This window comes from Microcaecilia unicolor, chromosome 4 (assembly GCF_901765095.1).
Source record: "Microcaecilia unicolor chromosome 4, aMicUni1.1, whole genome shotgun sequence".
Lineage (NCBI taxonomy): Eukaryota > Metazoa > Chordata > Amphibia > Gymnophiona > Siphonopidae > Microcaecilia > Microcaecilia unicolor.
The window spans coordinates 18,384,881-18,406,125 of record NC_044034.1 but is presented as its reverse complement, the minus strand read 5'-3'; the positions used below and the strand labels follow the sequence as shown (position 1 = coordinate 18,406,125).

At 44.3% G+C, this 21,245-nt stretch overlaps 1 protein-coding gene across 1 annotated transcript in view; it reads left to right on the top strand.

The window, feature by feature from the left end:
- The first annotated feature begins 1,875 nt into the window (after positions 1-1,875).
- The window catches only part of PGM2L1 (phosphoglucomutase 2 like 1), a 132,192-nt gene continuing 112,822 nt past the window's right edge, over positions 1,876-21,245 (top strand). Inside the window, exons 1-2 of the mRNA XM_030199992.1 lie at positions 1,876-2,552; positions 5,490-5,657. Of these exons, the coding sequence (XP_030055852.1) occupies positions 2,445-2,552; positions 5,490-5,657 (276 nt within the window). The 5' untranslated portion in view covers positions 1,876-2,444. The remainder of the gene's footprint in view (positions 2,553-5,489; positions 5,658-21,245) is intronic.

The window sequence follows — 21,245 nt, the reverse complement described above, 5'->3', positions numbered from 1 at the left end:
ACCGCCATCAACACACCTAAACTAAATCTGCCTATCTCAGAAACCTTAAAAATCCTTGGAGTCACTATCGACCGCCACCTAACTCTCGAGACTCATGTGAACAACACAACAAAAAAAAAATGTTCTACTCCATGTGGAAACTGAAAAGAATTAGACCATTCTTTCCAAGATCTGTCTTCCGCAGTCTAGTGCAATCACTCGTACTCGGTCACCTGGACTATTGCAACTCATACGCAGGACGCAAGGAACAAATACTGAAGAAACTTCAAACAGCCCAGAATACAGCAGCCAGACTCATCTTCGGAAAACCAAAATACGAAAGTGCAAAACCCTTATGGGAGAAATTACACTGGCTACCACTCAAGGAACGCATCACTTTTAAAGTATGCACCTTAGTCCACAAAATCATTCATGGTGAAGCCCCTGCATACGTCCGACCTAATTGACCTGCCACCCAGAAACGCTAAAAGATCGTCCCGATCCTCCCTCAATCTCCATTTCCCTAAGTGCAAAGGCATAAAATACAAAGCACTGCACGGATCGACTTTCACATACATGAGCACAAAATACTGGAATACACTACCCCGCAGCCTGAAAATGACCTACGAACTGACCGACTTCCGCAAACTACTAAAGACTTATCTCTTCGAGAAAATCTACGGCAAGGATCAAAACACATAAAGCCCATACAATCTCATAGACACGCACCAATACACTCTCTGAACCTCTACTCCCGCGCTCTCACCACTCTTAAACCCTACCCACTGATAAAATTGTCAGACCTCCCTGTTCCCTCGATTATGTTTTGCCCCCCTCTCAACTCACCCCTGTTATATTCCACTGTTCGATACCCCAAGAATATCCTGAACTTACTCTGTCTTATATAATTCTTCACTATGTAACCCATAAGTGTACTGCAACCAACTGCACTTCCATCTTTTACAATGTATTGCAAGCCACACTGAGCCCGCAAATAGGTGGGAAAATGTGGGATACAAATGCAAATAAATAAATAAATACTTAGAAATCCATCATCAAGTGCATTCTAAGGCTTTATTTTGTAGTATCCCAAGAAACACTACTCATACCTATATACACAGTGCCCACCTATATTAGCTCAGCCTCTGGACCCACCCAAAATGTCGCTGCACCACTGTTTTAATGGCCTTTGCAACATTATCTGTGTCTACATTTTGCACTTTTTTCCCCAGTCTGCACTTTTTCTTTTGTTGGGCAACTCTTCAGCAGTTTTAATCAAATGAGAAGTTCACCTATAATGTGAGCTTCAGCCTCGCGCAAAAATCGCAGATGCAGTCGAATAATATTTAAGAGATCTGAGGGCGAACAAAAACAATGTTTGACGGGTTAATTAATTGGATAATTAGAATGAGGGGGGGGGGGGGAATAAAAGCCCCCTAGAATGCAGGAGGTAACATATATGTAACATCTAGAAAAGCTTAACTTTCCCCGTGGGAGGAAAAAAAAACGATATCGCGTTTCTTTCTCACGCTTTCGCAACTAAGTCACATCTCCCACAACAGCAAAACCCAGCATGTTTTGTCTGGCAGAACCAACTAAACCAAAAATACCTCATTTGGCCCCATTACATAATCGACACAGACAGTTGCTAGGAAACTAGTCTTCACACAAAGCAAAAAGGCGAGCATCAGAAAACAGGGCCTTGTGGGCATCGTAGTCTTCCCTTCGATACTCCAACAGCACTAGGATGAGCCGAGGAGGTTGGACGAAAATACATTTCCCAGCAAGCCTTGCTTGCCCCCTCTCCTGCACATGCGCCTGGCGGTTGCCTTCTGTTTACAGCGCGTCCGGCAGCTGAGCCTTTCTTGGCACGCGCGCGCAGCTGTGTCTGGTGGTTTTTAAAGACGCGCCGAGTAGAGCCAGCAGGCGCTTTTTTCGAGCGCTCCAGGGCTCGCGCGTGCGTATTATTAGCCGCCTCGCTTGTTTATAGTGTGTACACCGCGTGAATTACTTTTATCTTCGCCTATATCTATTTATTTTGAAGGTTATCCTTTGTTGTTGGATAGTGTTTTTTTTTTCCCCTCCCCGCTTATTTTGTGTGGTGGTTGGGCTCTCAGACGCCGGCGAGACAGAGAGAGAGAGAGAGCCGTTAAGTGCCTCGTCTCGCGCTGCGGAGCGGTGGGGTTCGAGCATCACCCCTCCCCCCCCCCACGCCCACCTCTGTATCTCCTCCGTTTTCAAGAGGAACGTGCGGTCGCTGCGTAACTGGCGAGTGGGCGATTCCTCCCCTGCTGCTGCTGCTGCTGCTGTTGGGGGGGCGGGGTGGGGAGTGTAACGGGACGGAAAGAGGGAAGCGGCGGGCGCGAGGCGATGCTGGGCGCAGCACGCGGGCAGGGAGTACTGGCTGTTGCTGAAGAGCTCGGGAGCGTTTATTAATAGTGTGCAGTGCAGGCTCCGGTGTCAGCATGGAAGACTGCGTAGTAGGAGATGAAAACTCCAACCTGCTCATCCCCTGCTCCACGGGGGACCCGCAGCTCGACACCGCCGTCTGGCAGTGGCTCAGCTGGGATAAGGTGGGTCCACCATGACCTTTAGTATTAGCGTTTGTATAGCGCTGAACACCTGACACACAGAGACAGTCCCTGCTCAATAGAGCTTACAATCGACAAATAATACAGACAGTTACAGATGAGGGAAGTACTGGCTGAGAAGGAAGGAATGAGGTCTAGGAGCCAAAAGCAGCAGTGAAAAGGTGGGTTTTCAGCATAGATTTGAAAACAGGTAGAGATGGAGCTAGACCTATAGGCTCAGGAAGTCTATTATTATTAACATTTGTATAGCGCTACCAGACGCATGCAGCGCTGAACACCTGACACACAGAGACAGTCCCTGCTCAATAGAGCTTACAATCTAAAAATAATACAGACAGGCAAGACAGTTACAGATGAGGGAAGTACTGGGTGAGAAGGAAGGAACGAGGGAGGGCAAATGAGGTCTAGGAGCCAAAAGCAGCAGTGAAAAGGTGGGTTTTCAGCATAGATTTGAAAACAGGTAGAGATGAAGCTAGACGTACAGGCTCAGGAAGTCCATTCCAGGCATAAGGTGCCGCGAGGGAAAAGGGACGAAGCCTGGAGTTAGCGGTGGAGGAGAAGGGGGAGGGCGAGAGAGATTTGTCCAGAGAGCGGAGTTCACGAGGAGGAATGTAGGGAGAGTTGAGAGTGGAGAGGTAATGGGGGGCTGCAGAGTGGATGCATTTAAAGGTCAGTATGAGAAGTTTAAACTAAATGCGGAAGCGGACAGGGAGCCAGTGAAGTGATTTGAGGAGTGGGATAGTGTGGGTATAACGATTTTGGCGAAAAATAAGTGGTGCTGCAGAATTTTGGACAGATTGGAGAGGAGAGAGATGGCTGTGCGGAAGACCAGTGAAAAGTAAATTGCGATAATCCAAGTGAGAGGTGATAAGGGTGTGGACATCTCTTGTTGCCCATTACAGACAGCGACTTGTGCAGCATCCTGTTTGCCATGATAGCATGGGGTGTGCAAGTCTTTGCCATGTGATCTGTCTATGTATAGCCACCCCCCCCCCCCCCCCCCCCCCCGTTCTGTGCAGTGTTCTTGAAATCGCTTTCTTTTAAGGTGTATGTAAACTTAAAGCACTTTTATGCAGTGATTCCAAATAAGCTGTTCAACTAAATAAGGGTTTTTAATGCTTCTAGCCTGGATGTTTAGGCTGCCTTTTGTAAACTGGGTGTAGAGAGGTGTGGTAGCCGTGTTAGTCCACTCTTAAGGTTATCAATAGAAATCAAACAAAATAAAACATGGAAAAGAAAATATACCTTTTTTTTGGACATAACTTAATACATTTCTTGATTAGCTTTCGAAGGTTGCCTTTCTTCGTCAGATCAGAAATAAGCAATCGTGATAGCTGGGTGAAAAGTGCTTTAAATGAGGGATGGACTTAATTTGTTACCTCTTTTATGGACTGGGGGGAGGGGTTATCCTGTTATTTGAATGGAGTAGATTGCCTTTATTCATTGTAAACTTATTCTAATACGCAAACGGTATTTCTTGTACTTTGCTTTTCATTTGCGTTTAAGAAATTAAAGGCAGCCTGTTATTAAATGTACTATGTTCTTTTTACTCCGATAACAAAATAATTTCATCCATTCTAACTGTTTGAAGAGAGTGTTGGTTACTCCTTATTGTCTCTGTCATACCAGTCTGAACAAGTGTATTTTGCCCCTTTCCTACCAGGATTTGGAGGTAGAGATAATGTCAGTGATATCACTAGTTTTATAGGCTGTTGCCTTCTGGAACTCTAGTATTTCTCAACTTTCAGCAGATGCTGTTTGGGCAGGTGCACAGATCAGATGTCTAGCTCCCCATAGCACAGGGTAAGGCCTGCATTTGAGGTTGAGCCTAATGATCTTACCCTAGTAAAACACAAGTCACCACTGCCCTAAGTCATTGCCTCTGGTGCTAGCTTGGTGTGAGTTAAGGTTCAGGCTCTACAGAGATCTTGCCTGCGAGTAGTGTGGGCCCCCCAGGTCTCCCTGCAGAACTAGGCAGCAGTTAAAAAAAAAAAATCTGGCTGCCTAGCTTAGTTTATTCCCTTGTTTGTCAGTGGAGTTCAGGCCTTCCACACCTGGAGGAACAAGCAGGGGCACAGCAGAAAGCCGAGTGAGTTCCAGACTGCAGTTTCAGGTATGCACGGGCATGCCTACTGGTGTGCCATTTCTGACTTGGAAATGGCCATGGGGGGGGCTGGACTTGGGTAATTCCCGATGTGATTTCAGTCTCAGGCACAGGACCAAGTGGTCCATTGCTTTTGAGAACAGCAGCTGTGCCATTTTGCTGCCATCCTTTTGGTTGTGCAGCCAGAACAGCTGCAGCCTGCTGGAGAACCATGTTTCCTTTGCACCTTGCGACTTAAGAGCTGGTAGAAGTTTCATCAGTGCCCCCTGGGTGCCATGGAGTCAGATTGACTCCAACAGGTGGTTAGACTTGTCAGAGGCCCTAAGGAGGGTGGGTTGTGGAGCAGTCTTGGCATGGCTCAGGGTCCAAGATGCCTACAGGGACACTGTGTTGGGAAAGAAACAGTAAATCGGTTTTTCTCTCCAAGGTTCATTCACTAAAACAGATAAAACATAAAAAAAAAAAAGACACTGGATGTGTTTCGCCCACACAAGGGCTACGTCAGGGGTGGGGGATTCATATATTTTGCAGTTATGGCAGTTCAGAAAGATTTTGGTTTGGCATTTGATCCACACTAAATTTTCAGGAGATTTCAAGGGTTGAAAGGAGTGCTATATGTTTCTGAATCCACGTAGGTACAGGCACACAGATGCATGCATGTCTCGGAAAGTAGGCCCTGTTGGTTCTGTTTGAGAATTCAAGAAAAAATTTTGTACCAAATGCTAGTTGTGTTCTGGATGATTCAGGAGTATGTTAATAGCCATTATCAGCTAGTTTGAATTTCTGAATTTTTTTCTGTGCTGTTCATCTTTCAGAATCCTAAAACAAGAGCCCAGATTGAAAACTTGCTTCGGAATGGTATGAATAAAGAACTACGTGATCGCTTATGCCGTAGGTTGACTTTTGGAACAGCAGGACTCCGCTCTGCCATGGGAGCAGGATTTAGCTGCATTAATGACCTCACAGTGATACAGTCAACACAGGTAAGTTCCTGATAGAATGATCTAAACAACTGACTCTTCAATCTTTTGCTTCCATGCAAGCCCTTTTGGTTTCTCCTGCTTTCTAATTGGTCCTTTTAAGCACCCTCAAGTAGTATTGAGCATTTCACCTCACAGGGCTGGCCAAGGGTATCGCGACATCCTAGGCGAACCTTAAGCTGTGCTTCCTCTCCAGGGACGGCTCGAGGCCCTACCCCTGCCTCATAGTTCAGCATCTTTCCTCACCCATTCAGAGCCCCTACATCTTCCTGCTCTGGCTCCAAGAATAGAGTGAGCACTAATAGCGTTTTGCCAGCATAGACCTGCGCTGCCGTGTCCAGTCCGCCTCTTAGGCTGGGACAAAGCAATGCTTCAGTGCAGGAACTGTGTACCTACATGGCTCACACAGCACTCCTTTGAGTTTTGGGGACAGCAGCAGCTGGCGGAAGGTGCTTGAGCATGCTGAAGATGCTCTGCTGGCCCTCATTCTTGTGCTTTAGGCTTATGCCCCATCTGCCTGTTGCAGAGCTGACACAATCACCTCTGTTACACAGGTAACTTTTTTTTTTTTTTCTTAGAAAACCAACATGCATGGAAGATGTGTAAAAGAAAAAAATCTTGAAGGCACATTTTAGCATGCACAGCATTTCCCCTCAGCTGCAGACCTTTAACTTCAATTTGTCATTTTTCTGTTTGAGGTTCTTTGGTGGTGTAGTTTTTGTTACCATAGTAATTCAGGGCTACTTCTTGCTTACAGGATTTGTGTGGCAATATTTCTAGTGTGTTCTTTCTCCTTATGAAAAAAAAAAGATAGTTTGACAGGCTAGTTCTAGTTTCCCTTTTTTGTAGCTCAGGCTTCTGTCCAAAAATCGTTGTCAGTTTTTTTTTTTTTCTTTTTAAATAGTGGTAGAGAACCAGCAGCTTCAAAGTGTTGCTTAGACTACAATCAGAAAATATCCCTAACTGGTCACCGAGATCTGCTTAAGTGTAGGAATAAGGGTGATGTGGACCACTGTGGCATCTACTCAGCGATGTTAGAAGCAACTTTAAATATCCACAGATTGAAGCTTTCTACAGCTTCTGGATCTGAGACACTGAAGGCATAGGAAAAGGTGTTCCATATTGGTGCTGAGATGTCACCCACTTGTGTGTTTGATTTGATGCTGTTTCTACGCATAAGGAACTTTAACACATTTTACTTCATCTCAAACCCTGAATGTAAATCTGCATTAGTTATTTTACACTGAATTCTTAGGTGACCAGACTGTACCCCTTATAGGAAGATGTTGAACATGTTGGGGCGTGGGGAGCAGGTAGAGAACAGATGAGGGTGAGCAGTTTGGGCTGAGGGAGTGGTGGTGAACACCTTGTTTTTTTTGTTTTGTTTTTGGGGGGGGGGGGGGGGGGGAGAGTGCATGGTTGAACTTTCACCTAGGATATCAGATACCCTTGGGATGGTCCTGACCAGGGCCGGCGCCCCATTCGGGACGCAGCTGCTGCCACTACCTCCCTCCACCCCCTACCTTCCCACGTCAGTTCATATGCTCCTCCCTGGCCTCCAAGGGAGGCCCGAAGTCAGGGTCTGTGTCTCTCCTGCTCCTGTGTGCCAGGACCAGGTTATCGTGTTAATGCAGTCACCTGGGTCCCAACAGGAGCAGGAGGGAGACAAACCCTGGTGCTGGGCCCTCCTTGGAGCTTGGGCCTGGGGAATTTTGCCCTCTCCTGCTCCCCTCCCCGACCATGTGCCCTATCTGGCATCAGTGGCGTACCGCGGTGGGGGCGGTCCGCCCCGGGTGTCGGCGGGTGGGGGGTGCTCCGTCGTCTCCTGCTACCATCCTGCGTTTTTTTTTTAAATCCATGCAGCGACGCAGGCAGTGCCTCGTGTCTGCCCTGCTGTGTGCTGTCAAAAAAGAAAATCGCTTTGCCGGCATCGGGCCTTCTCTCGCTATGTCCCGCCCTCGAGGAAATAGGAAGTTACCTCAAAAGTGGGCGGGACATAGCGAGAGAAGGCCCGATGCCGGCGAAGCGATTTTCTTTTTTGACAGCACACAGCAGGGCAGACACGAGGCGCTGCCTGCGTCGCTGCATGGATTTTAAAAAAAAAACGCAGGATGGTGGCAGGAGAAGAGGGCTCTGTCGCTCTCCACGGAGGGGGGGGGGCTCAGATGGGAGAAGGAGGTGGGGGAGCTCAGAGGGGAGAAGGGAATTGGGGAGGGGTGAGGGGAGCTCAGAGGGGTTCGCAGAAGGGAGAAGGGAACTGGGGAGGGGTGGGGGGAGCTCAGAGGGGTTCGCAGAAGGGAGAAGGGGAGTGGGGAGGGGTGGGGGGAACTCAGAGGGGTTCGCAGAAGGGAGAAGGGAACTGGGGAGGGGTGGGGGAGCTGAGAGGGGTGCTCACAGGGGAGAAGGGGATTGGGGAGGGGTGGGGGTGCTCAGAGGGGAGAAGGGGTCTGAAGCTGGAACTGGGGTCTGACAAGGGGGCAGGAGGGAGAATGGGTCCATGCCTGGGGCAGGTGGGAGAATGGGTCTGGGGCTGAAAAGGGGGGGTTGCAAAGCATGTGGTGGATGAAGGGGGCTGGACCTGGGGGCTGAAAAGGAGGGTATTTGGGATAAGGGGGCTAGTGCTAGAACTGTGGGCTGAAACGGGGCAGGGGCTGAAACTGTGGGCTTTAAAGGGACAGGGAGAACGGGCTGAGGCTGAAGCTCAGGACTGGTGAGAGAAAAGGGCTGGGGGGACTGATGGGAGAAAAGGGCTGGGGACTGGTGGGATAGTGGGGCTGAAAAGCGGGGCCGGTGGGAGATGTGGACTGGGGCTGGAACTAGGGGCAGGTGGAACTGGGGGCTGAAAAGGGGGGGCAGAGAGAGAGGGGACAACAGACCCTGGAAGGAAGTGGGGAGCATGAGGGAGGGCAGACCCTGGATGGATGGGAGAGGGAGGGCAGATGGATTGAAGGGGCAGAGAGGTCAGATGGTGGGTGGAAGGGGGAGAGAGAAAGAGGGCAGACTGGGGCAAATGGTGAATGGAAGGGGCAGAGAGAGGGCAGACAGTGGATGGAAGGGGCAGAGAGAGAGAGGGCAGACAGTGAATGGAAGGGACATTAGAGAGGGCAGACACTGGGTGGCAGAGAGAGAGCAAAGACAGATCCTGGATGGAAGGAAGACAGTGAAAAGAAGATGAGGAAAGCAGAAACCAGAGACAACAAACTGTAAATATATATTTTTATTATTTTGCTTTAGGATATAGTATTGTAGCTGTGTTGTTTAAAAATAGAACATGTAAATAAGGTAAGCTTTTTATTGGACTAATTTTAATACATTTTGACTTAACTTTCAGAGAACAAAACCCCCTTCCTCAGGTCAGGATAAGATACTGTAACAGCACTTTACTGTACTGACCTGAGGAAGGAGATTTTGGCCTCTGGAAGCTAAATGTATTAATCTAGTAAAATGGTTTTATTTTCTGTATTTGTTTTATTTCTATTTGTTAATTTGTAAAGAGGTGATTGGTATTTGTTAGTTTTTTCAAATTTACATCTGCTGTCTTTATATTTAGCACAGTACTAGGGGACATTTTCTGTTTCTGTGGTGTTGCATTGTATGCAGAGTCTGGCATCGGGGGTTCAGTTTAATTTTTGTCTAAATAGAAAGTTTATGATTACTTATTCTATAGTGGATTAGGGTGTATCTGTGTTTGTGAAAAAGACATGGCTTTTGGTTGGCATTGACTGCAGGATCAACGATCTGTACTAATCTGTCTGTTTTCGTTTTACAATAGGTGAATTTGATGTTCTAGTGCTCACTGTACTGTTTAAGATGCTTTCCTTTTCCTTGTGTGACTCGTACAAAGTACTGCTTATGGTATGGTAGAATTGCTCTATAGGTCCTGAGTGTTTTGTATTCTCGGTATGCCTAGTACTGGATTTTGGGGGGGGGGGGGGGGTGTTAAAAAATGACCGGCCCCGGGTGTCAACTACCCTAGGTACGCCACTGTCTGGCATAGGTCCCATTGGGCTTTTGCCATAGGGGTACCCCCAACTCTCTAGAGCTAACAAAAAAAAGTTTTAAATTTGTTTGAATTGGCTGCCTTAACTTTATTCCTTTCAGACGGAATAAAGTTACTTTTTAAATCTCAAGGCAGGCCAAGATAGGGGAATTAGAAATAATTTCCCTGTCTGCACAGGACCTGGGGAAAACCCCTGTGTTGGAAGGGGAGGCCAGATCAGGTCCCCTTCCTCAGGGTTTGATGGTGATATGACTCTTGAATGTCATGATGTCTCAGACCATTAGCATCTTTTTTGCATCGCTTGGAATGCTTTTTTCCGTGCCTCTAAAAATTACAAAGCATAACAAAACATTCAAGGATAAACCAACTTTATTAATGACAATTTGGGTGACACAGTTAAATGATGGTGTGTTCATTTAATAAAATTATTAATACTGAAGCTCAGATATCCAAAACTGTTCTCAAAAGGGTCAACTTAAAAACTCTCATCACTTTGGTGTGTTTCAGAAATAAGTTCAATAATTAATTATTGTAATTGAGTGAAAGAATAAGCAGTGAGGGACCTAGAGAGATGTCGTTGGATATGTATTTGTATGTTTCCTGTGCTCCAATCATGTTTTTATTGTTCAAGTAGTCTGAACTATGTACACTTTCTGACATGAACAAATAATTACAAACACTACAAAAATCAAATTACATAATGTCTTTGACTTCAACCTACACACGTCTTATGCATCAAAGATTTTGTCCATTTGGAGCACATTGAGAGTGCACAAATGCTACAATATTTGCATGGAGCGTGTTCAATCAGTTCCCCAAAGGAAGCCCCCTTAGGTGTAAAACTAAAATACACTACTTTGGTTTGCCAGGTTTCTTCCTTTAGAGAAAGCAACACAAGGGTCTTATTTAAATAAAGGATGTAATATCAATATTGGTTGTAATGCAGTATATTTATTTTTATTTGTTACATTTATATCCCACATTTATTCTAAGTGGATTAGCTCCTCATTACTGATGACTATTTATTTACTAGCTCAAGTTTTATAGGAGACCTTAAATGTTTTTTTTCCCTACTTCTAGCGGCATGAGAACATTAAAGCTATTTGAGAAACTTCTGGTGTATCAGGCAGCAAAGAGATCTCCTCTTTTACTGTTTCATTGACCGATAAAATGTTTAGATGGCTCCTTTAAATGTTACTCTTTCAAAAATATGTATTGGGTAACAATTAACAATGGATTAGCATAGAATAGTAATGTTAGTATCAGTTTTTTAAGATTATACTTTTTTGTATTTGCTGATAATGTTCAGCTTCTTGTGATTGTACTCCACTAAGAACTGAAAAGTATGGCAGCTATCATCCAAAATGAGTGAATATGATGGATGATGTATTGGTTTATTGGAAGGTGTGATGTGAGGTACCGCAGGGGTGCCTTCTGTCTCCCATTCTGTTTAATATTGTGTTCTTTTGGATGTGATCTTTCAGATTTAGTGCCAAGTTTTTATATTTATGCTGTTAATCTCCCTTCTTATTTCTATGTCTTCTACTGATGCCTTTGTTCTTGTATGTCATTTTTGATTGTACAGAATTTGGTGGGGTCACACTTTTTCAAATTTGAATTTAGAAAAAAAAAACCTAAAGTGTTGTGATGGGGTCCTCCTTCTTTGAAACCAATATGCAGTAGTTTTACTGTCCAGGATAACATTTTTACTATTGAATCTTCTCTAGATCCGAGCCTTACTATGGAGCCACTGGTTAACTTGCTGTCAAAAGATTTTTTTTTTTTTTTTAAATATTTTGAGAAGGTTGTATAGGAAGTGTTTTTTGTTTGGTTTATAGAATTGTAGTTAAGGCTTTGGTTTTACCGCCGGTTGAAATTGTTGAGATGACACTGGACCTTGAAGAATAGTGCTGCTAGGTTGACATGCCATGCTAGAAAGTTTGATAGTGTTAGTCCCCGTGAGTTCTGCCCCCGTCCCCACCAGTTCTGGATTCATCTGCTGCTAGTAAAGGAAAGAAATAATTTTGTCTTTTTGATATTTGTTCAAAGCGTCTGTGGCGACCCCCATTGGTGGAAAATGGCTTCAAGATTATTTACCAATGGTATTACACCCGTGTAAAATTATTGCAAATGTTTGGCACAGGGTCTGCCCACAGTTGGAGAAAGTGTATACCGTATATGGTGGGGATGTCCACCAGAACAGACTTTCTGGGCTTCTTTGTATACCTGCCTTTTGGGCTTTCTCCCAATTCAGCAGCCCTTGAGAGACAAAAGCAGTAGGAGTTAAAATAAAAAAGGTTCATTGTCTGCTGATTCATATTTATATGGCTGCCCAGATTACTTTGGCAAAACATTGGAAACAAACTTCCATTCCGTAGATGGAAAGTGTTTTAAAAAAAAATGGACTATTGCTGTCTGATGTCATGATTAACTGCTTGGAAATATGGATGCTTGCATCAGTATCAAATAATCTGGGAAGGTTACAAGAACTGGTGTGATAGAACTGCTACTATAGGTTTTGTGTGTGTGTGTGCGTTTTTTTTTTTTTTTTAAGAGAACAGTGGGTCCCTTGACGCAACAATGTGGACTCTTCAGAGGGGTGGGATTTTCACTTGACGGAGTTGGTGGTTCTGACATACTAAAAAATTATATAAAAATAGCTATTAATTTGCATTTAGCTCACACCTTTTTACAGTAGTAGCTCAAGGTATGTGTTACATTTAGATGCAGTAGGGATTTTCCTATTCCCAGAGGATTTACAATCAAGGGCCATGTTTACTAAGGTGTGCTAGCGTTTTTGGCACATGCTGACCTCGTAGATGCCCATAGGAATATTATGGGTATCTACACAGCACAAAAATGCTAACGTGCCTCTAGTGCTGCTTAGTAAACAAGGCCCTAAGTTTGTACCTGAGGCAGAGGTGGGTCTGAAGACCAACTCAGAGCTCATAATAGTGAAATTGGAGCGTATAGGGTAAACCCACCTCTCTATAGCCTTTAGTTATTTGCTTCATGAAGTCTCCCACAGTGTCATGGGACTTTAAAGTTTATCTTACTCAACTGATGAAAGCTCCTTTTTGGCCACTAGATACCTGCTACTTGATCTGGAAGGCCCTATTTTTGGTAATGGTTAACTTCATCATTCATGGCTAGTGAGCTCCAGGCCCTAGTAATATCCACCTTACTATTAACCTCTCCTGTTTACTAAACCGCACTAGCGGCTGCCTTTCGTTACTGCCGACACAGCCCATTCACTTTGGGCTCTGTCTGCATTGTGTGCAGCTTAGTAAACGGGGGGGGGGGGGTACATTTTATTCAGTTTAATGAAAGTTACAGTTAAACAGAATAATAGCCAAGTATTGTGACACAATCTTTTATAGTGAATTTTGTTGCCCCAGACGTAATTATCCAGCATCTCACTTGCAGTGCTTAATCTCACTCGGAGCAATCCTATCCTCTGCTTCCTTTTCATATCTGCGATATGGACAGTGTTCCACCAATAAGCTTCTAACAACAAATAATTCTTCCAGTAGGTCAAATCAAGTAACTGGTCCTGGCCTGTCGACAGTAAACTTTCCAGACCCACAGATTTCTAGATCAGTAATTAAGATCCTGTTATATGCAGTAAATGCATGATTTTGTCCCACACTGCCCTCCAAACAACTGTAAGTTAGGACATGAACACAATACATGTTCATAAGTTCCAATAGCGCCTTGACCACCTCGGTTAAGACATACTTTTTCCATTTACAACACCTCTGGTTAGTCCAACATCTATTTGGTCAGGATGCATTTGTCCTCACACGCATAGATTATTGTAATGTACTCCTAAAGGGGGGGTGGGGGGTGTTGCCAGAGGGAAATCAAACAGCGGCAGTTGATTCAGAATGTTGCTGTACAATTACTCCATAGACCATACAAACTTGACTGGGTGACACCCTTGCTGCAGTTTGAGCACTGGCTTCCAGTGCAACAATGGATTACGTATACAATTCTGTTTATAAAATATTACAAAAATTACAGAAACCAATTTCACTTATTCAATGTGTTTTTTTAAATATGTGATAGTGCTGAGAAACTGGGTGCGTATCATTGAGCTGATGAATAGCTCTTTAAATAGCGCCTTAGCCCTCCATCATAGAACTATTGGGCTCCTACCTGCATACCAATTACTATTGTGTTGATCAAAGTCTTATCCAATTTTCTGTAACACTAAAGTTTATTATATCGTATAGTATTCTCTGAGGATTCAACTTATCTGCAAAAGGATGTCGTCAAAGTTCTCCTTGTAAGTGCCAGTCGGTGGGTTATAGTCCTCAGACTGTCATTCTTTTCCTTGCTTCTTGAGGCGCTCCCCAGGTCTGTTTTGTGAATTTTATATAGTGCAGTGAACTGTGCTCACTCTCCCTTGATTTTGCTGAAGTAGTAGTAAATTTAAAAACAAATCGGAGAAAATATTTCTTCACTCAACATGTAATTAAACTCTGGAATTTGTTGCTAGTGAATGTGGTAAAAGCAGTTAGCAGGGTTTAAAAAAGGTTTGGATAGCTTCCTAAAAGAAAAGTCCATAAGCTATTATTAAGATGGACTTAGAGAAAATCCACTGCTTATTTCTAGGATAAGCAGCATAAAATGCATTGTACTGTTTTGGGATCTTGCCAGGTACTTGTGACTTGGATTGGCCACTGTTGGAAACAGGATGCTGGGCTTGATGGACCTCTGGTCTGTCCCAGTATGGCTACACTTAAGTACTCTGGCCAGATAGCCCTCCATAAGTTATTTGGGGTTTAGAATCTAACTTCATCTCGCCAGGCTTTTCTCTTTTCAGGCTGCCTTTCAAAAAAAAAAAAAAAACTCCCCGTTGCCCCCCAAAATATTGGTGTTTGCCTATTGCAACATGACGTGGGGTTTTCTTTTTTTTTGGGTTGAAAACGCAGCCCATAGCTAGGGAGTCCCTGTGTATGAGGATTCAAGTCATGCTGTTCTCTGAGAACACCTGCCATTTTATAGGTAAGTAACTTACTTTACATATGCTTAGTAAATCACTTCCTAACCTGGATATGCATTGGATGTGTCAGACAGAAGCCTGGTATAAGCAGAAAATACTGGTGCTGCTTAAAAAGGTCAGACATAGTGCAAACATTAAAGTACTGTCAGACTAACATTCCATATAACCTAATTGCTTGTAACCTTTGTGTGTTAATTCCCATAACAAAAATTTAACATTAGCAGTAATATGCTATTTTGGCCTTTGCAAGTTCATGACTTCAGTAAACCCAAAAGCACATTGCATAACTTGCTCAGAATTATTAGCTAGTACTTGAAGTAAAACTGTTTGTTTTCTTTGCTGGCTGGAGGCTATTTCTGTTGGCCAATCAAAGTTATCTCATGCTTGCATGGGATACAAAACACAAAGGCAGCATGCTTTGTTCAGGCGTTTCCTGCATGAACAGTTTGTTTTCTGATTTATGTACAAAAGTTTAGGGAACTGGCTTAGAGACAAGCAGTTTGCACTTATGTAAAATGTTTGTGCCAAGTTTGTATGTAGTAAAATTTCTCTCCAGATTAAAGCAGCCTATCTCAAGGGCATCAGCTGCATAAAAAAAAAAAAACATGGGCCACTTACACCAATAGAATTTTAAATGCAGTAAGTGCTGCAGTTTTAATCCTTTTGTTAAAGGGGCAGAATTGAACAACCAAAGACCCCCCCCCCCCTGATTATTCAAAAGCATTTAGCTGGTCAGTATCAGCACCTGGCCGGTTAAATGCCCCATAACAGGCTATCTGGCAATATTCAGTGGCTAACAGCTAACCAGTTATATCGGGGGGGGGGGGGGGGGGGGGGGGAATATTACCTTGATTTGTATCTGCCATTTTCAGGGCACAGTTCGTAGAAGTCTGCCCAGTACTAGCCCCGCCTCCCACCACCAGCTCTGCCACTCAATCTCCGCTAAGCTTCTGAGGATCCATTCCTTCTGAACAGGATTCCTTTATGTTTATCCCACACATTTTTTGAATTCCGTTCCCATTTTCATCTCCACCACCTCCCACGGGAGAGCATTCCAAGTATCCACCACTCTCTCCGTGAAAAAATACTTCCTGACATTTTTCTTGAGTCTGCCCCCCTTCAATCTCATTTCATGTCCTCTAGTTCTACCGCCTTCCCATCTCCGGAAAAGGTTCGTTTGCGGATTAATACCTTTCAAATATTTGAACGTCTGTATCACATTACCCCTGTTTCTCCTTTCCTCCAGGGTATAGAAATGCTTAGTAGTAGTAGTATACGTGTTCAGGTCAGCAAGTCTCTCCTCATACGTCTTGTAATGCAAATCCCATACCATTCTTGTAGCTTTTCTTTGCATTGCTTCAATTCTTTTTACATCCTTAGCAAGATGCAGCCTCCAAAACTGAATGTTGAAACTAGCTAAAAAATAAACTGGATATTCAATGCCGGTCACTGGAAACAGCCTGGCATTGAATATCTGGCATCACTGTGAACTGTGGGAGTTGGCCGAGCTAACTCCCATGGTCTTTAGCAAGTAATTAGCATAGCAGGATGGCATAGGCTGGGCCTAATAATAGGGTTAGACTAGCTAAACCTGTCATTTCTTTCTCTTTAAAATCAGCAAAATCTGTCCCTTCATCTCTGAGCACTCTACCAGAACCCTTATCCACTTGTCACCTCTCGCCTAGATTATTGCAACCTGCTTTTCACTGGCCTCCCACTTAGCCATCTCTCTCCTCTTCAATCAGTCCAGAACTCTGCTGCGCTATTCATTTTCCGCCAAAGTCGCTATGCTCACATTAGCCCTCTCCTCAAGTCACTTCACTGGCTCCCTATCCGTTTCTGCAGTCAGTTCAAACTTCTCTTGCTGACCTATAAGTGCATTCATTCTGCTGCTCCCCAGTACTTCTCCACTCTTCTCTCTCCCTACACCCACCCCCCCTCGTGTACTCTGCTCTGTAGATAAATCTCTCCTGTCACCTTCTCCTCTACTGCCAATTCGACTCTAGGGTGTTTTGAAAAGAGGATTTCTCACAATTCTTTCTTGAAACTCTGTCGATTTTTTATTTAATTTTGAAGTAGAAGGAAGCCTGTTCAAGCCCCTAAGTGCTGGTGCTAAGAGACGAATGTGTGCGAATCAAAGCAAACCCGAAAGTGAAAGGACATGTTGACTCGTGTTTCTTGCGCTTAAATATAAGCCTTCCAAGAGAGAGAAAAAACTGAAACGCTTACATTTAAAGGCACAGAAAACAGGCACTAATGTGAACTTTCACTCTCAGCAGGACAAAAACAAATTTTTATTTTTCAATGCTATTGGTTCACATATAGACTAGCTGTTTTTATAGATTTGAGTGTTGTGAAATTAAACGCTGTCCATTGCCAAACGTTTTCTCCAGTTTTTGTTCTTGGTGATCTTGTTTACTCTTATTTCCATTTTTCCCTCTTGGCACAGAATCCTTTTCAGGAGTTATGCAAGACCTCAATATGTGTCTCTCTTTTTTTTAAGCTGTGATTCATTACATTATTATTGGAATAGAATATTGTATAGCATTTTTGTAATGCCCTAAAAAATATTTATACTAGGGATGAAGTCAGTGTTCTAATTAAGGTAATAAGCAAGTGCTGCTCTCACAAAGTCTCAGTACATTCAGTATATCCAAACAGGATTAACAAAACAAAATACATCATATTAAAATCCTAAAGACACTTTGTCTATCCAACATCCTTAATTTTGTAGATTGTTATTAATATATGAGTATTTCAATATATTAAGAGATGGAGTCAGTAGTCCAGCAGCAAAGAGGGGTGCTACCCAGTCTTTTGCACTGAGTGTCACTTGTATGATTATCTCACAGTTGGTGTGAAGTCATATTTGTGTGCCTGGTGCAAAGAACACCTAGCTCTCAGAGAGCAGGTCCGTTCTTTCGAGGCTAGAGTACAAGACTTGGTAGAGATGAGGGAGATAGAACCGTACATAGATGAGACCTACAGGGATGTTGTAGAGAGCTCCCACCTCCAGTCGGGTAGCCCCTGTGCTACTTCAGAGGAGAGAGGTCTCCTAGAAGGAGAACATTGCCCTGATGAAGTAGGAAGTACTCCTGTACCCAGGACCTGCCCACCAGAGGATGTATTATCCTCTTGCACCGAGGATATGTTTCCGATTACAGCCCACAGGGGAAAAGAGAGAGAGAACCGTTGTTGGAGACTCAATCATTAGGCATGTAGATAGCTGGGTGGATGTGAGGATCGACTGGTGACTTGCCTGCCTGATGCGAAGGTGGCGGACCTCACACGGCACCTAGACAAGATTTTAGATAGTGCTGGGGAGGAGCCGGCTGTCTTGGTACACGTGGGTTCCAACGACGTAGGAAAATGTGGGAGATGTTCTGGAAGCCAAATTTAGATTTTTAGGAAGGAAGCTCAAATCTAGACCCTCTAGGGTAGCATTTTCTGAAATACTACCTGTTCCACGTGCAGGGCCCAAGCGACAGGCAGAGATCCGGAGTCTCAGTGCGTGGATGAGACGATGGTGTGGGGATGAGGGTTTTGGATTTGTTAGGAACTGGGTAGCATTCTGGGGAAGGGAGAGCCTATTCCGATTTGATGGGCTTCACCTTAACCAGGGTGGGACCAGGCTGCTGGCATCAACATTTTAAAAAGGAACTAGAACAGCTTTTAAACTAGAAACGGGGGGAAGGCCGACAGTCGCTCAAAGCGCATGGTTCAGGATAAGGTATCTTTTGAGGATATCACCCAAACAGGGAAGAAAAAGTTCCTAGTAAGTAAGGATGTCAAAGAGACTGTAGTGGATCAGATGGCCTTAAGTAAAATTAATAACCAGACAGAAGATAACGTATTAAACGTGATATAAAACTGAGTAATAAGCATGCATTGAAATGTCTATACACAAATGCAAGGAGCCTGAGACATAAGATGGGAGAGCTGCAATACATTGTACACAATGAAAAATTGGATGATATAGGCATCTCTGAGACCTGATGGAAGGAAGATAACCAGTGGGACACAGTCATACTGGGCTACAAATTATATCGTAGTGATAGGGTAGATAGGATTGGAGGAGGGGTAGCACTGTATATTGAGAACCTTGACTCAGGCTGCAAATATTGCAGGCTACAAAACCCCTATTGGAATCTTTGTGGATCGAAATTCCACGTGAAAAGGGGAAAAAAATGGTGATAGGAGTGTACTACCGCCTGCCTGGCCAGGACGAGCAGACGGACGCAGCAATGTCAAAGGAAATTAGGGAAGCAAATAAAATGGGCAATGTAATAATGGTGATTTCAATTATCCGGATATATACTGGGTTAATGTAACATCGATACACGCCAGGGAGATAACATTTCTTGATGAAATCAAGGACAGCTTCATGGAACAGCTGGTTCAAGAGCTGACAAGAGAAGGAAAAATACTAGACTTAGGACCAGATGCACTAAACTTAACGAGCCATTAACGAGCAAGTAGTAAACCCCGGCATGCACTAAAGGCCATTTTCTGATGACGTTAGCAGCTAACGAAAACGGAATGCAGATGAGCAAATTGTGTAGAAACCCCATTGTAATGAGATGCAGTAACCTTTTCTGATTGCCTTCACGCTGGAAAATCTAACGAGAGGTCTGTACGTGTCGGTGGGGCTGCGTGGGATTGAAATGTTACAAAAAAAAAATTGGGGAAAAAAGTGCTCATCAGGGACATCCTTAATGGACGTGCTTCACTCAGCTGAGAGACCTGGAAGTCTCTCACAGTGCGTTTAGCTCAGCCCCCCCCCCCCCCCCCCCCGAGGTCGTCCTTCACTATATATATATATATATATATAATTAAAAAAAGATGAGCTATGCCTTTGGATGTCCTTTGCCCATCCCCCCTCCCCTGCATTGAAATGACAGCTTCCCGAGGCACCGCCCCCCTCCGTCTGTCACTGGGCCAGGCCCTCATAGCACCTCTCACCTCCGTGTGAAGGCGCTGCAGCAGACAACAGCTGATCGCCTCCCTTCGGACTTCCCTCCTTTCCTCCCTGGCCCGCCCTCGTCTGATGTAGCCAGTGTTACGCTGATTTTTAAAAAAGGTACCAGAGGAGATCTGGGAAATTATAGACCGGTGTGGCTGACGTCTGTACTGGGCAAAATGGTAGAGGCTATTAAGAATAAATTACAGAGCACATACAAAAACATGGGCTGATGAGACAAAGTCAGCACGGATTTAGTGAAGGGAAGTCTTGCCTCACTAATCTACTGCATTTTTTTGAGGGGGTGAACAAACATGTGGACAATGGGGAGCAGGTTGATATTGTGTATCTGGATTTTCACAAGGCATTTGACAAAGTGCCTCATGAAAGACTCCAGAGGAAACTGGAGAGTCATGGGATCGGAGGTAGGGTATTACTATGGATTAAGAGCTGGTTGAGAGATAGGAAGCAGAGAGTAGGATTGAGGTCAGTATTCTCAATGGAGAATGGTAGTTAGTGGGGTCTGTGCTGGGACCGCTGCTTTTTAACATATTTATAAATGACCTAGAGATGGGCGTAACTAGTGAGGTAATTAAATTCGCAGATGACAGTTATTCAGGGTCGTCAAGTCGCAGGAGGAGTGTGAAAGATTACAGGAGGACCTCGCGAGACTGGGGGATTGGGCGTCCAAGAGGCAGATGAAGTTCAATGTTGACAAGTGCAAAGTGATGCATGTGGGTAAGAGGAACCCGAATTACAGCTATGTCATGCAAGGTTCCGTGTTAGGAGTCACAGACCTAGAAAGGGATCTGGGAGTCATCGTTGACAAGAAGTTGAAAACTTCTGCTCAGTGTTGCAGCGGCTAAGAAAGCACACAGAATGTTGAGTATTATTAGGAAAGGGATGGAAAACACACAAGGATGTTATAATGCCATTGTATCGCTCCATGGTGTGACTGCACCTCGAATATTGTGTCCAATTCTGGTCGCCACATCTCAAAAAAGATATAAAGGAATTGGAGACGTTGCAGAGAAGGGCGATTGAAAATGATAAAAGGGATGGAACGACTTCCCTATGAGGAAAGGCTAAAAAGGTTAGGGCTCTTCAGTTTGGAGAAAAGGCGGCTGAGGGGTGATATGATAGAAGTCTACAAGATAATGAGTAGAGCGGACAGATGTGAAGCGTTTGTTTACACTTTCAAACAATAATAGAACCAGGGAATATGGTAGATTTAAAACAGGAGAGAGTTTTTCGTTAGCGTGTAGTTGGACTCTGGAACTGGTTGCCGGAGAATGTAGTGGCAGCAGCTGGCCTTACGGAGCTTAAGGGGGGTTTGGACAGGTTCCTGAACGAAAAGTCCATTGAACATTATTAAAAATTTATTTTTTATTTTTTGGGGGGTTTTGCTGGGTTCCTGAGTCCTGGCTTGGCCGCTGTCGGAGACAGGATGCTGGGCTTGATGGACCCTTAATCTTTTCCCAGTATGGCGGTGCTTATGTGGGATGTGAACATGCCAGAGCAGCTGATAGAACCTATTCTGATGGCTGTAGAAGAGAGGTAGAGAAACTGGTGGGGATGCTTAGTGTATGCTGGGTGAAACTGTGTGCATAACTAAAGACTACA